The 15,365-nt window shown below is 43.7% G+C and overlaps 1 protein-coding gene across 1 annotated transcript in view; it reads left to right on the top strand.

The window, feature by feature from the left end:
* Positions 1-4,133: 4,133 nt before the first annotated feature.
* SYBU (syntabulin) overlaps positions 4,134-15,365 on the top strand; it is a gene marked incomplete at both ends in the record, with an annotated part of 41,063 nt that continues 29,831 nt past the window's right edge. Inside the window, 2 exons of the mRNA XM_082479682.1 lie at positions 4,134-4,160; positions 4,357-4,546. Of these exons, the coding sequence (XP_082335808.1) occupies positions 4,134-4,160; positions 4,357-4,546 (217 nt within the window). The remainder of the gene's footprint in view (positions 4,161-4,356; positions 4,547-15,365) is intronic.

Genomic DNA, 15,365 nt, shown 5'->3' with positions numbered 1-15,365 from the left:
GTCTTCTAATTCTCCAAGTTCTAATTTCTCCACCATTTCTACCTGTCCCATCCCTATTAATATACTGATACACATGATTGCAAATGAAAAATCTTATGTATTTGGCAATGCTTTTAACTGTGCTTGCTCACCTACATATTCATCACTTGGTTACAAAGCAGATATTTAAAGATTTCCAAGTCAATTATTTTTGATATTGAGAATTTGCAGTGTTTCCTTCATTTTCCCCAGCTTCACGTGCTTTCGCAATCTTCCCAACATTTACTCATTTCCGAACTCTGAAAATATGATTTCAACATCATTCTCATGTTTTGGGTGGGAAAAAACAAGTCAAAGCATGATAAGCCTCAGCTGGCAAAGTACAGATGCTCTCTAGGTCATGGAGAGAAGCAACATCAGCTATGTGCCTGCGTTAATGTAATCGTGTAGTATCGGGATTACAGGGCCCAGCTCTGCCCTCTGCCCCATTCAGCATTTCCTTTGACCTCAGAGGGAGATGTGATTCAAAAACAAAACCTGACCTATGGCCCTGAAGCAGTATAAGGTACTGTTTGCACTTTGTTGACCTATGAAAGCCCAGTGCCAAACCTAAATGAAAAACTCAGACACCTGAAATCAAATTTAGACAGATTTCAGCACCAAAACTCTCCAATTCAAAATAACTTTTCAAGAAATCCACCTAACCCTAATGAATATCAGGTCACAAAACGCCTCTTCGGTTTTCGTCCCAAGCGTCCACAAGTGCTTTCAGTGTTATAAAAACTTGACACTGTCCTGGTCCGAGCAATGAGCCAGCCGGCTTTTTGGACCAGCATTCTCCAGGCAATAAACTGATCACGGAAGTACCATTCAACTCAAAAAGAAACCAAAAAGTACAGGTTCTACTCCTTTTGCCACCTGGGAAGACTACAGCCTCTGACTTCCAAGAAGTCCTGCTTTCTTCCACTCTCTGAGGGACTGGTCAAACGTAAAATGTTAGGACTGGAAGCTTTCTTGCTCAAGCTGAATCACTACTGCATAGAAAAGAAGGAAAATTCACAGGATCAGGAAGGCAGAAATACAAGGCTGTACCACACAGAAGGTCTCAACTGACACTTGGTCTCTGCTGGCAGCATGAATAAACCTCTTGTGCTGAAGGGTGCAAAGGTACCTTTGTATCTAGTGCTGAGCTCTAAGCCATTCTCTCCTGGGTACGGTATTTTTTTTCTGCATGTTCTTCAGATGTGCCCAATTCTGAACAGAGGCATTTGGCTACTTCCTTAGGATGCTGAGATGTTTACAGGACTTCTCTACTGCTCTTATTCTGACAGATCCCAAGCAAAAATACTATGTTTCAGAAAAACAAACTGGAAAACAGCACTTGCAGATGTCTAGAAACAACATAGCATCAGATGGAACAAATAAACTTACAAAAATAAATTTTACAGAAAGCTTTGCAAAAACATCAGGTGAAGCTTTTCTTCTGGCCGTTCAGGTGTGGAAGCAGCAGCACACCCAGTTCCTCATGTCTGTGCTAAAGGACACAGCTAACTGCCAGCTGACAAACCTCTGCCAGATTAGAACCACATCCCCCTCCCACTGAGAAGGTTCAGAGGCAGCAGCAGAAGCAGCAGCAGAACAGGAGCAGAGGTGGCAGAAAAACGTCCGCTACGATCCGCTACAATTCACTCCGTCCTTCTCTCCCTTGCAACTTTTTCTGGAAGAGCACTCCATCGGAGTGAAGATGTCAGTAGCAAAGCCTGGAATCAAAACTGCTCGCCGTACCTTGCTCTCCTTTCGGGCAAGCATACGGTCTCTCCCTGGGGCCTGGCACAGTGCCCGGCTTTCCCTGGCAGCTCCCGGCGTCCGGGCGCTTCCGCTGAATCCGCAGCCCTCCGTGGCTTCCTGGAGAGCTGGTATTTTTTTCGGAAAGGAGCAGGGCAAGGAAAAGCCTAAGAAGATACTGTGTTCTGTAGGTTTTCTGAGGTCCTTATGAATGTATAATGTTTTTCCTTTCCAAAGCAAACACGGTTTTGTTCAGAGTTACATGCCAGTTATGAAATTTAGTTATATAGGTAATACAGCAATACAGTTGGTTAGCTAAAGACATCAAGAGGAGTATAAGAGTGGTATCACATGACCATGTCAAGTATGTGTTCCTCCTGGTACTCATGATTAACTAGTGCACAGTAAAAATATTTTAATAAGCTGAAAAATTTCTTAATTCCTCTATATTTATCAGCTATGCATGGACTGTAAGGGAAAAATTGTTTGCTTGAAAGTTAATGATTGTTTTATGATTTATCATAAGACTGTAAATCTCTATGCAAAAAGGAGAGGAGATGAAAGAGAATAACATCCCATAATGAATCCTGAGGCAGCCTGAAGACTTCACTTTTCATATCTTGTTTCTTAGGGAGGCAAAAGATTTGAGCTTGAAATGGAAAAAGATAAAGCAGGCTCCAGCAATTGAATCATCATCATCAACTCTCGAGCCGAGTTACTATGGCAATGGCAGTGCTGCTGCACAGCTTCTTCTTACTCTTTCTACTGGTACAACAGCTTTGTAAATGTACATGGGAAATTTCCACCGCACACGTGCCACATGCAGCTCGCAGGAGAAGCCCAGGGTCTCAGGTGCCCTGGTTCCTATTGAATGGAAGAGCAAATTTGTGTGGTTAAAATATGTGATTTGCAATTTTCTGTTTTCCATGGAAACAGTCTTGGAGCAGTAGGCAAAGGTCCAGGATTCTTCCTGCTCTTTTGTGCCTCAGGAAGGTATGTTCCAGTGCTCAGAAGATATCTTATAAGCATGCAGCATTTTTAATACAGGAATTTTAAGCATTTTTTTCAGCTCTAACTATCTCACTTCTTTGAATTATAGATGTCTTGACACTGCCAGGGGAGTATGGTATCATCTTTTTGGCAGAGCATAGCTTGGAGCTCTACATAAGTAATGGACCTAATCCTGATGCCAGGTTAATAAATTAGTAATTATAACTCTTTGTATATGCAACAATCAGTGTGTCAGTACTCACCAGTGTCCTCTTTCCTCTTCCAGGACTAGATGAATGCATCACCTTTCCTATTACTGATGGTATGTTCTCTGCACTGCACATAAAAGACACATTTGCTCTTAATTATCTTTGAGATGGTATTTAATATTTATGCTCTAATGGCAAAGAGAAGTTCCCAACAGCAACTGGGGCCCCTTGTAGGAAGCATACATGCAAAGGAAACCTTTGCCCCCAAATGCTATTGCTGAAAGTACGGTTTCTGCAAGTTCATTAACTCCTATAAGCAGCCATTTATGTGGAACCTCAAACGAGCTCCACATCGAGAATTTCATCATTCTTTTTTGTGGCGAAGAAGGCCTTTTCACCCATTGTGTGGATATGCACGCAGCCCAGATCACAGTCCCGCTAATACATGCATGTCTTTTAAGTAGATGCACTCTGGGGAGCAGATGAACGAGGTTAACACATGTGCATTAATCAATAGGAGGGTCAACAACAACTATGGCGATGAAAGGTAAGAGAGACAATACCATAATTAAATATACTATGCAATGTATTGACTGAGAATAAGTTTTTACGTCTCTGTGTTCCATGAAAAGCTGTCGTCGAATAATAAGGAGCAGAAAGCATCTGACGCATTTTGCTATTTATGTAGCTAGCTATACATCCATCATATTTGTACTGGCAACATCTGCCCTCTGTTATGTCTCTGGTTTGGTGCCTCAGCCTGAAATCTATAAAACTGCACACACAGCCCGCGCTCCACCCTGCCCAGATTTTAACATCTTTACCCTCCTTACAGCCTTCGGCGGGCAGCGCAGGCAGGGAGCGGGCAGGGAACTTCCTCCCCCCCGGGGACATCCCCCCGCCAGCGCTGCCGAAGGGGATGGGGATGCCGAGCCGGGCAGCGGGAGGATGCTCCTTGTCCCCGTCCCTGTCCCCGTTCCCCGTTCCCCGCAACCTCTCGGCGCCTTTTGGGGGCGGCCGGCGGCGGCACCACGTGTCGGGGCGGGGAGCGGCGGCGGGGCCGGGCTCCGCCACCCCCAGCGCCGCAGCGGCAGCGGCAACGGCGGGTTTAGCGCATCCTTCTCGCCCATGCTAGGTGCCTGTCGCCGGCTGCGCCGTGATTGAGGAGCCATGGGGCCTCTGCGGGAGAGCGGCAAGGTGAGGAGACGGGGGTGGAGGGATGGCTGCGGGGACCGAGGAGAGGCAGGGGCAAGCGAACCCCGGTGTCCTCCCCCCCCCCCCCGCCCGCAGGGGCGGGGGGAGGACACCGGGGTTCGCCTGCCCCTGCGGGATGGTGGAAGAAGGAGGGCACATCCCAGGGGTCCCTGACTCCGGGGTGTCCCCTCCCGAACAGGACCAGAAGGCGCAGCTGGAGAAGGAGGTATCATCCCGCAGCCGCATCCCCCGCCTGGTCCTCCGGCCGCAGCAGAAGGTATCCCCAGCTTCCGAGTCGCCTTTTTCGGAAGAGGAGAGCCGGGAATTCAACCCGCCCAGTTCCTCCGGGGGCTCTGGCAGGACCGTCAGCAGCAATAGCTTCTGCTCAGGTACCGCAAACAGACACCCCTCACCCCCCCCCCCCCAATTCGGTCGTCAGCCTGGGGGGGTCACGGTGGGCCGACCACCGAGGCTTTGCTGTCACCTCCAGATGCAGCATCCGTGTGTCAGGCTCCTATCGAGCCTGCCAAGCATCCCGCTTTGCAGATGAAGAAGGGCAACCATTGATTTTTTCCAGGGAAACCCAGTATCTGTTCTTTTAATACGTGTCCGTAAGCGACACCAGATGTTTCCATTTCGAGTTCTGCTATCCGCTGCTAAAAAGTTGGCGGGTTTACTGCGGCAGAATAGTTGCTTTAAAGAGAAAGATTTGCCTTAAAAACTGCAGCGTGGGGTTTGAGGCGTTCTGAAAAGTCCATACGTAAGCCAAAGAGTCTGTTATCCAGGGGAGTTGCTCTTAAGGGCATCAGACATGGGTCGAATACTGCAATTCCTTTTAGTTTTGTGACAATGATCGCCATGCATGATCACTGTCTTATCAAAACGAGTCTTGTTTATTTGAGAATTCAGTCCTCTCCTGGCAAGCATGTCACCAGGCGTGAACTGAGCATGATGTCCTCTCTCTAGAGAGTGCAATGGCTGGGTGGTATACCACCAGTAAACTCCTACTATCCAATTGTAGACCACAAAAGTGTCATTTGCTCTTCAAAATGAGTATATCCCTTTACTTCAGGGACAACTTGAAACCAGATTTTTTTGTGTTAAATATTTGTCCTCTGTAGAGTTTAGCACAATTTAAGTCCCTCAACTAGCAGTGAATGACTCAGATACCTACTAGTGGTGAGTAATCTTTTAATTCAGTGAAATTCTTCACTGTGTATGACATTATGCACGTGGATAACAGCATTGGGGGTCACATCACGAACACCTTGCGCTCTATATGAATATGGCAATTTTAAAGATATTTTGGTGACTAAAAATTTGGGATTAATAGTATTTTGGAGAGCATAGCATTCTCTGTCTAACTAAAAATCTGAATTATAACAGGTATTTTTTTAATAGATAATATCAGACCAAATTCCTGAACTTCCTTTTTGTTCATAAACTATTTATATTACCAAAGCTTTTCCTGAGAACAACCAGAAACACTTGTATTTATCTTTGTCTTCACTCTAGTGAATCAGATTATTTTTTAAAATTTCTTTAACAAGAAGCAGTGTATTGAACACTGTGTACAGAACAGCCAATTTTCCTAAATGAGGAACACAATATCCATGTTTGAGTCTACCATTTCCTCCTTAGCTTGGATAGATTTTGCAATTCAGGCTCAGTGGAATGATCTATTTGGTTATTGTTTAATGAACAATGCAGAGTACTAAACAAACAACATGCTGAAGCCTTTTTCCCATGCCTTTTGAATCCCACCACCTTACCTGTTTGAGTTTGCATGTTGTCTCATAAGAATCAAAGGAGTAAAATCTTTTGAAGCTTTCTAGAAATACATTATTTTTATGATCTCTCAAAATGGCTGGTTTTTCTCTGGATTTTTTTTCCCTGTGTGTTGACAAGCCTTTCATCCTGGTTACTGACAATTCGTTTTTATGATCTCTTCTGGGTTTGTAGCATGTTCTTCAGATCTACTCAACACAGAACTGCCAGAGTAATACCCTTGCTGTACCACTGCACTAGACGGGCAGTGTCTTGAGTCCCAGCAGAGCTTTGTATTTACTCTGGGTGTGTCTGATCTCACGGCTTGACAGTTTTAAGGCGCCTTTCGCAGAGGTATTCAAGAGCGCGATGCTGGTCTCTTAAGCTGTCTTTTAAGCACAGCTGGTCATATTTTTATTTCCTTTATTCATCTTCTATTCTTCCACGAATGCTGCGTTGATTTAGTTTGATTTTTTTCCTCACGAGATCTTTGTGCTTCTCAAGCCGCCTGCAGCACCTATACAGGTATGCGCTACACAGGTGGACTGCTCTGAGTCTTCAGAACTTATGCAGCCAAGAATCAGCCACCGCACTGTCCTCCACCCCAGTATGTGGTTTTATTGTTGGTAGGTTTGGTGGGCTTTCACTGTGATGCATGTATGACAACATAAATACTCTTGACGTTTCTTCCCTGTCTTCTACTCAAAATCATTCCGCATCATCGTATGTCTGATTTAGGTTGAAATTCCCCAGCGGCAGCAGGTGGCTGCTGGTTCCCGTTTCCGGGGAGGTGATGGCAAAGAGCTGCGTGGAGAGGTGAGCGGAGGGGCCGCAGGCTCTAACCTGCTTCTCCTGGTGCTTGGCTAGGCACTCACCATCTTAACTGAGAGGTGGCATGTGCCAAAAGGGTATTTAAAATTAGCAAGTAATAATTTTGGAAGAGGTGAGCAAATGAATAATGTGATGAACAGTAGTGCGATGGCGGTATGAAAAAGCTCATGAGCATTTGGATAAATGTCTTTTTTGTAACTTCTCTGGAGAATTAAACTCCAAAATGTTCTTGATAAGCAGCAGATAGTGTGAACTGACACCTGGAAAAATTCCTTTCCTCTTTACCCTTCTCATGACAAGTCGCTCTCTGCCTTTCTTCCTTTATTATTGACACCAAGTGGTTATGATCAGTAGATTTCTTTTTCCCCCCCCCAGTAGATTTTTTTTTTCCTCGTCCATTTAAATATGTATTTCCTGCTTGATTCCCTAGAGCTTCTGAGGTCATCCGTTTTCCCTGGGTGCTTATGTGTAACCCAACCCATAAGCGAAGGCTTGGGAGTTCTTTCTCTCTAAATGAGAGCAGCAGGGTCTTCCAGGAATCGTTAATGTTGGTTTAGGTAGGGGGAACCTTTGGGAACTGTGGCAGTGCTGTGAGCACAGTGGCAATAGCAAAAAAATACCTCTTGGCAACAGACAAGAGACATTTTGTTTTAATGTTTGGTTTCTTTTGAAGAAGTTGTTACTTCTGGCTGAGGTAAGTTTTAAATTTGCATGATCAGCTCCCTCTTTGTCTTGTCTGACTGGATCAGAGACTCAGTTGGTCGCGTTGGTCAATTATTTACAATTTACTTTATGTCAGTTTTGCTTTGTAAGTCCGTATGAGACGTGGTGAGACTGTTAATCTTATCTGTAAAGTTCCTGATAAAATGTGTTTTTAATATTCTTTGTTTCTGCCAAGTGAACACGGATGCTGTCTGGATGTTGTGTAGGCAAGCTGGGCCTTTGTGTCCGTATTCACCGTGCGCATTCCTTCCTTAAAATCATAGCGCATCTGGGCTCCTGTTTGTCATTCGATACGGGAGCACTTCTCTTCCTCCAGCCGCTGCCCTCCTTCGGCTTGGATGTCGGCCACGGAACTCGTGTGATGTCAAACGGTGAAAAAACACTCTCTCAGCAGCTTCCTCTGGCTCGGCTGCTACCGAGCGTTTGCCCGTGCCGTGTGTGTTTTCCCCATAAGTAGCTCAGCTGGGAAGGGTCAGGGCGCACTTTCCCCGTCAGCCGGGAGAAGAGCGTGGCGTTAAATGACACGAGCAAACGGTCCGCTCAAGGCTGTGTGGCACAGCAGCTGCTGGGCTGCTCGTGGCAATCCCAGTTCTGGTGCTTGCCTTGTAGGAAAGAAGATACTTAGAGGGGGGCGTTATCCCTGATTTTTGTGAACGCATCTTTTTGATACCAAGCCAGCTGTGTATTGGATGGAAGGCCACCTGGACGTGCTAAGCTCAGTAGCAGTCTGTTTAGCTTTTCATTTTAAAAGGAAGTTAGTTTGCAAGACGCTTTTAAATTCTTCCTTATGAAGAAGAGTTGTTACACGCTACCTCTGTAAGGACGGCCAAGCTTCCCTTCAGCCCTTCTGCAGAAGCCAGATGCCTGAATTTCTGCAGGTAATGCAGCGGTGCTTTGTTAACGGAGAGGCAGCTTCTCAGGAAGCACTTGTGCATCTAATAATCAGTTCAGCAAAAGACTTCCTGAGCCAGAGGACCCATTTTATTCCCACAGCAAATGGTTCCTCTTTTCTTGGGCTCACCTGCAAATTGCCTTTTTAACTAGAACGCGTAGTACTATGGGCCGTTGAAAAAAACAGTAGCGTCTCTGTATATGAATGGTTGTGACTCACTCCAACAAAGTTTTCAGAAACAGGAGTTGAACTTCTATTTTGCTTTTTCTTTCACATTTCAAGATCTGGGTTCAGTGCTTATTTCAGAACTTGTTCTTTTCTGGTGTAAAGATTTTATTTAAATCTTGCTCTTTACACGCATGGCAGAGTAAATATGCTCCGGTACCGTGGCTGCTCTGTAAGCCGCAGGCTGCACATGCTGCAAGAGGCATCTCGGTGTTACCATGCCCTGCTCGCTTGCTCCTGTGCATGGTCCCCTTGAACTCAGAGATCATTTGCCAGCTGGCCCAGCTCTTGATGGATGCTGGGGCTGAGTTTGCAGTGCATATGTCAAAAAAAAGCATGTAGGCTTTAAGCAGGCTTATTAAAGTTAATGTGAATGTGCTACCCATATTGCTAGACACAGGTGAGAGTGTTGAACAAGTGTTGAACTGGTGTTACTGGATGAAATGCTGTGCCTTCTCACACTCTGGTAAATAATTTCTTTGCTATAGCACTGAAGTAGGTTGTATTGTAAACCAGCTAGCCTTGGAGGCTACACTATTAAAGCATGTGTACTTACATATATATTTCTGAACAGAAAAAGTTTTTCAGTATTTTAGCAAATGGACAGATTGAGGCCAGAGAGTTATTATGAATTACTGAAAATAATTACCTCTATTATTTGTGTGTGTGTGTATGCATATGTATGTACATATGTATGTATTATTATGGAAATAGTGAGCTCTGGCATTCTTCTTGTTTCTTGCTGTACGAAGAAATATTTTTAAATAGTTCCTTACTGGTTTATTTGTCATTTTTTCAGTCTGAGTTACTGAATCAGAGAGATATGCTTAAAAGTGCACAAGTATATGACACCGAAAGCTAGCTTCTCTTTCCCGCAGTCCTTTATGCTATGCTTTTCCACAGTCCCTTTGCCATTTTTCCAAACTTCTGAAGTGGAGGTCTTCTCTGGTGCATTGGTTTGCGGCACTCTGTAAGGCAGTTCAGTGATTGCTGTGATATTAATTTGCAAAAATGTTGAAACAAAACCTGCTTTCAAAAATGCACGTATGGCCTTTGCATAAGGGTGACACTGGTGACACGCTTCCTTTGCTCACTGCTGCTTCCCTGGAGAATTTCCTGCTGGGCCGGTTTACGTGCAATAATTTATTACTGCTTCATGTTGTTAACCACCAGTTCTGTTTCTGCAGCGCAGAGATCTGTTCCAAACATGGAAATGAGAAAAGTGCCTAGGTACTAAAGAGCAAAGCCTGCCTGTTCCTCAGTTTTTGGCCTTTCCCTGCTTCCCTTTCAGCTTCACTATTTATTCCCTCTTACTAACAATCCTTTTGTTCCTGGGCCACACAACGACGTCTGGAAGCCAAAATATTTGACCTTTTGAATATTTGTTGTCAGCTTTTTATGTGTCTGTCAGCACGGTGAACCTTTAAAGCCTGACCCAGAGCCTCCTGAGGTCAGTAGAAGAGTTCCCATTGTCTCTGGCACATTTTGGATGGTGGCCTGAGAACAGTCAGTACCTCGTCCTTTCTACTACCCTGTTTGTTGCAGCTTGCTGTGTACTATGGACTGAATTCTAAACTATATCTTGTATTTTCTTTGCCCCCAATCCGTAATGTAATACTTCTGTTTTAAAGTGTTTACCATGCAATTTTCTGTTGAGTAGAATGGTGCCACGCATATTGAAGAACATCACAGCTTGCAGCAGAAATGAAGCTTTAATCAGAAGTCTTTGATTTCTTTTGCATTAAAAGAGAATCTTGCTATTTTAAAAGAAATTCTACATGACATGTTTTAACCCTACGTTTATAGGGTTAATATATGTCCTTGAAATTTTGGAACAGTTTTTTGACATATATGTATCACCAAATACAGCAAGTGAGTTCTGTGGTGGTGCTAAGCACCATTCTGACTTTGGTGGTAATTAAAAAAAAAAAAAAAAAAAAAAAAGGCATAAACCAACAATGGATCGAATATATGTGGTTTCCAAGCATCTTTAGAAGGTAAACCGTGCAACATCATGAGGTGATGTTGAAGCTGTGAGAGGCACAGTCTTATGCTGTCAGCCATGGGGACAGAGGTATATGAGAACAAAGGAGTAGAACATGTTATACCATTTGAGGAAAAGGTACAAATTTCTGTGTGGTTTATTGAAGATTTTTCTTTCCAAAAATGATACCGTCAAAACTGAGTAGGATATTTATAATTTCTTCCTTTTCTGCATAAGTGAAAGCATGTAAAACCACACACAAAGAAACCCATCTATATATACATAAATTTCACATAATGTTGATATGAAATGGGTAATATTTTTTGCACTTGATGTAGTCAAGGCTCTCCCACCAGAGGTAGCAGCAGTGGCTCCACTTCCAGCTATTGGTCTCAGAAAAGGTTAGTGAGGTCTACTAAAGTGCATAAAAAACCCCTGCCTAACAGCCAAAACTCTTCTTTGTCTCTTTTTCAGACTCTTTCCTCTCCTGACCTTTAGTTAAAACTTTTCTTTAAAATTTTCAAATAGATTTTCAGTCCTTTCTCATCTTAAACCCCTTGTCCAAATGTTAGGTGTGGTGTGCTATCAAAACTCTAGGAGCTGTGCTATTCCTGACCACAGTGCTCTCCTAGTAACAGTACTATTTTTATTGATAGCTTTACCAGTAAGCTTCAATGCTTTTTTTCAGTAATACCATACCATTAGTGGTGCTATAAACGTAATGACAAAGCTGTTAAACCACAATTATATAGTCCTTTTTTTCAGATGGTTTCCCAGAACTCACGTCAGTCCTGCTTATTAGTAAAGTGTTCAAATAGAAGGAAGGTTAGTAGAGGCATCATTTGCTGCCAAAGCCAATTAAAATTTGCTGCTTCAGTGTAACTTAGCCATTGTACAGTCAGATGAAGGGCTGATACCTCTAAGGCCATGTTTAGTGGAAATACTGCATGGTAAAAGATGCCCAATCTCCAGGAGCAGGTCAGTCCATCTTCTTTCACCTTCCTCTCACCTCTTCTACACAATACAAGCCTGTCACCATTTATGCCATGCTGTGAGCAACCAGAGAGGACCTGTTGTTGAATTCCATACTAAATTTTCAGTAGTCACCATTAGTGGTCAGCCACTGGGTGTGATGGAAGCAAGGTCAAAGGGGTTGGTGAGGAACAGGTGTAAAAGTTGCCTGCATATTCATGATAGGAACCTCAGCGACAAACAGGAGTTGAAGATGTTTACTCTTGATTTTACGTAGTTCACTACTGAGTTAGATTTTATGACTAGAACATTTAAATCAATAGTTCCAGCTTGAAAGATGAACTGGGAAAACCAAGGTAGTTCCCAGCTGTGGAAAATCTAAAAAATGTAAAGAAAAAGCATGATCCTAGGCATGTAGGTTGTATGGGACCTGTGGAGATCATTTCATCCAGCCTCCTTTTTGAAGCAGGACTGTTTCCAGCACTATGTCACATCAGCCATGGCTTTGTCTAGCTGAGTCTAGAAAACCTTCAAGGACAAGAGTTTGCATGGCCTCTCTAGGTGACCTCAGGGAGTGGTGGAGCTGCTAGCCTGCCTTCATTCACAGGCAAAATGGAGTGTAGTTAAGTTCTCTCTGCAGAGACTTAGAGAATAAATGTGGAATTCATTTGCTTAGCAGGATTTTGTGTAAGTAGGCCTTGTCAAATAAACCTTCCCTCTTTTCCTGAGAGGTCTATAGTTTTTGGTTGCTCTTCTGCTTTGTTTTAGTGTGTTTGACTTCTGGTAAGACACCTTCCTCACAAGCACATGATATTCTGATTAATTTTATTAAATATGAACCGCAATAGATCTTTAAAATAGCTGTAAAATAAGTTTAGGATTGGTCAGAAGGACCAAAGCTAGTAGCATCTTTAGGACTCTACTTTTAGTGAAGTTATTAAATAATTTTTTCAACAGTCTATGTGCTTTTGCAGGTTTGCGGGTGAAAAATAGTTTGTAGCAAATGACTAAACTTACGGAGTGCATAAAATCATCTACTGGAATGGCTGCAATAAAAATGAAATGGTTTAGTACAAATAGGAGCTGAAGAGAATGTTCACACTTCTTACCTTATGCTGTGCTCCCTAAACCATTGCTGGGCAGGTGTGGGTGCCTCCAGAGGGCCATTCAGTGTCGTGATGAGGTAGGAGTTAGACTCCTACCTATTGAGAGCCTGATGGTGTCCATATGAATATGCTCCACCTCTGTCTTTCTATGTGTACTCCTCACTTTATACTATTATGTTTCATCCTGATGCTTTTACTGTGGTCCTTTGTGTCCAGTTGTTCCAGAATGACATTGTGAATGTCCTGTTAGCAATGGTTTCTGACTGGGCAGTGAGCCCTTACACCTCACTGGTTCCCCTGCCCAAGTCAGAACAGCGGTTGCACTGGTCAATGGAAAGAGATGAGGTCCTCCAGACAGTGACTCAGAGTAGTGGGATGGCTGGAGGAGCCTAAATTGGGCTGTCGTTCTGACTCATCCTTCAAAGGAGGCTCCCTCCATTTAAAACAGAAGGATCCTTTACCAGATGGAAGTTGGGTGATACATTCCCTTTAGTGTCTCTCAGTAACTTTCGTTAATGCATAAAACACCCCTGTGCTAGAAGACCAGTCACAAAAAGAAGACCAAAGCAACATGTAGGGGGTCAAAAAATGTGGAGCACACAACCAGATTGGGAGATTATCCTGAAAAATGCTGGAATACCCTTGTTGGTTCACTGTCAATAGCCAGCTCTCAGTGTGCCATTCTGGCAGAGCCGTGGCTACCTGGACTACAAGATCCCGGGATGAACAGAAAGCGAACCGAACCACTAGGAAAAGTCAGGAAACAGTTTTTGCATTGGTACACAGAAAGGGTAAAAGTTCATTAAATGCCCATGTTTAATTCTGGAATCCACATTTCTTAGTGGAAATACAGAGTATGTACAGCCTGAACATTGGTCAAGGGAACCTTAAAAGAAGATGAAAGGGGTGCAAAGGGGCAGGCAGGGGATGGACAGTTCAGACTCATAGAAGTGTATAACTAGATCTGGCAGCTGGGAGTGAAGGTAGGAAAAAGTCAGTGGTTCCTCAGCGAGAGCGTCATTAATTATTTGGATGGATTATATAAGGAGGCTGTAAATTCAGTATTTCTTGAAGTCTTCAGGAAAAGGCAGTATTTTTCTAAAGAAGGCTCTAAGGCATATTACAGTGAAACTTCTAAAGTCTCTGTGCCCAGAAAATCAGAGAAGATTATCAAGTCACAACGTATGGCCTTAAAGTCGATGAGAACAATATTTTTGTCAGTTGTTAGAGTATTATTATCTTTAGCACTGTTGTTTATACTTTGACTTTACTATTTGAAAGCTAGTCAGTGCATGCAAATGTCAGAGTGCTCTGAGCGGCTTCCCTGATTGTTTGTTTGAGACGCTATCCCGTGCTTGGCTTTGAAACTTGGCAAGCGTGTCTGATCTGGGAGAGGGGTTGAACGTAGAGTTTCAGTGATGAAATCCAGCTGATGTTCAAAGGGAAAGTCTACTCCCAGAACGCTCTTAGGAGGCCACTGTGAAAAAAGACACCATGAATATTGCTAAGAAGGCAACGAAAGTCGTGTGTTATAAATGTATGTGGTTTTCCCTCTAGTGCAAGTAAATAATGCAGGCAAGATCAGAAGTATGGACTTTCAGAGCAGTATTTGCCAGCTTGCTCTCTTCTATCTTCCTGATGCTCATGTGCCTGAGAAGGTAAATCAGATCTGTATTCCTGAAATCCTTACTGGGGCAAAACTCTTGCTATAGGACTGAATCCTTAACTGACCTTGCTGAAAACTACATTTACATCATATCTTCAGCAGAAAGCGAGTCCCATTGTGGGCTCGTCTGCTCCTGTTACCCCATTGCCTACTTTGGAGATAGTTCCTTCTCTTAGCCCATTTCTGGGTGGGTGGAGGTGGAGGAACCTACAGGTCTGCGAGAAGTACTGAACCCTCACTGCGGCAGTTGCATCCTTCCTCTTGCGGGCGCGGAGCAGAGCAGAGGTGTTCGCTGCGGCAGTGAGTGGGGTGAGCAGCCAGGCTGCCTGTGGGACGGAGTGGGCATCAGCTTGATGCACGGTCAGGGTCCATGGGCAAGTCTGCTGCTTTTCTGTGGGGCGTTCACCTACAATATTAAACACAATTAAATAGCCCTTTAAGGCTTCGGTAGCAGGGAAGAATGAAGATAAGTGCAGGCAATTTGGCTTGCACTTTGGATGGCACCTCAGCGTTCACCAGGACTTTTCCTTGTGCCAGAACGAGGAGCTGTAGGTAGGCTGGAAGGTGGATCCCACCAGTGTACAGCAGAGCTTTGCCTGCCCTTGGTGGTGGGAACCGGCATTTTGTATGCAGCTGTTCCATTCTGTGATAGTAAATATTTTGATTATTCAAACGGCCCCGCAAAAAGCTGACACACAAAAATGTTTCTCTGCAGCTTACCTTAGATTTGAAAAATTTGTAATTTTGTTCACATTTCTGGGTAATACTAGGTAGGAGGAGTATGAGTTATACATTACATAAAGAATAACAAACGGTCAGAGAGGGAGTACAATAAAATCATTCATTTACTTCAGCTCGAGTGGGAATGCTCACCTGATTATTGGTGTATCTAAAGGTCACCAGTGGTATGAGTAGAGAAGAGCTATTGTTCTTTGTGCCAGGCTCATTTGTTCCTTTAATAAATGCCCCATTGCAATGAAAGCTGAAGACCTTAAGGGTAACACGAGGATGTGTAGGTATGACATAATCTGATCCTACAGTG

Source organism: Vanellus vanellus (genome assembly GCF_965231255.1).
Source record: "Vanellus vanellus genome assembly, chromosome: 2".
Classification (NCBI taxonomy): Eukaryota; Metazoa; Chordata; class Aves; order Charadriiformes; family Charadriidae; genus Vanellus; species Vanellus vanellus.
This window is presented reverse-complemented; position numbering and strand designations above follow the sequence as displayed.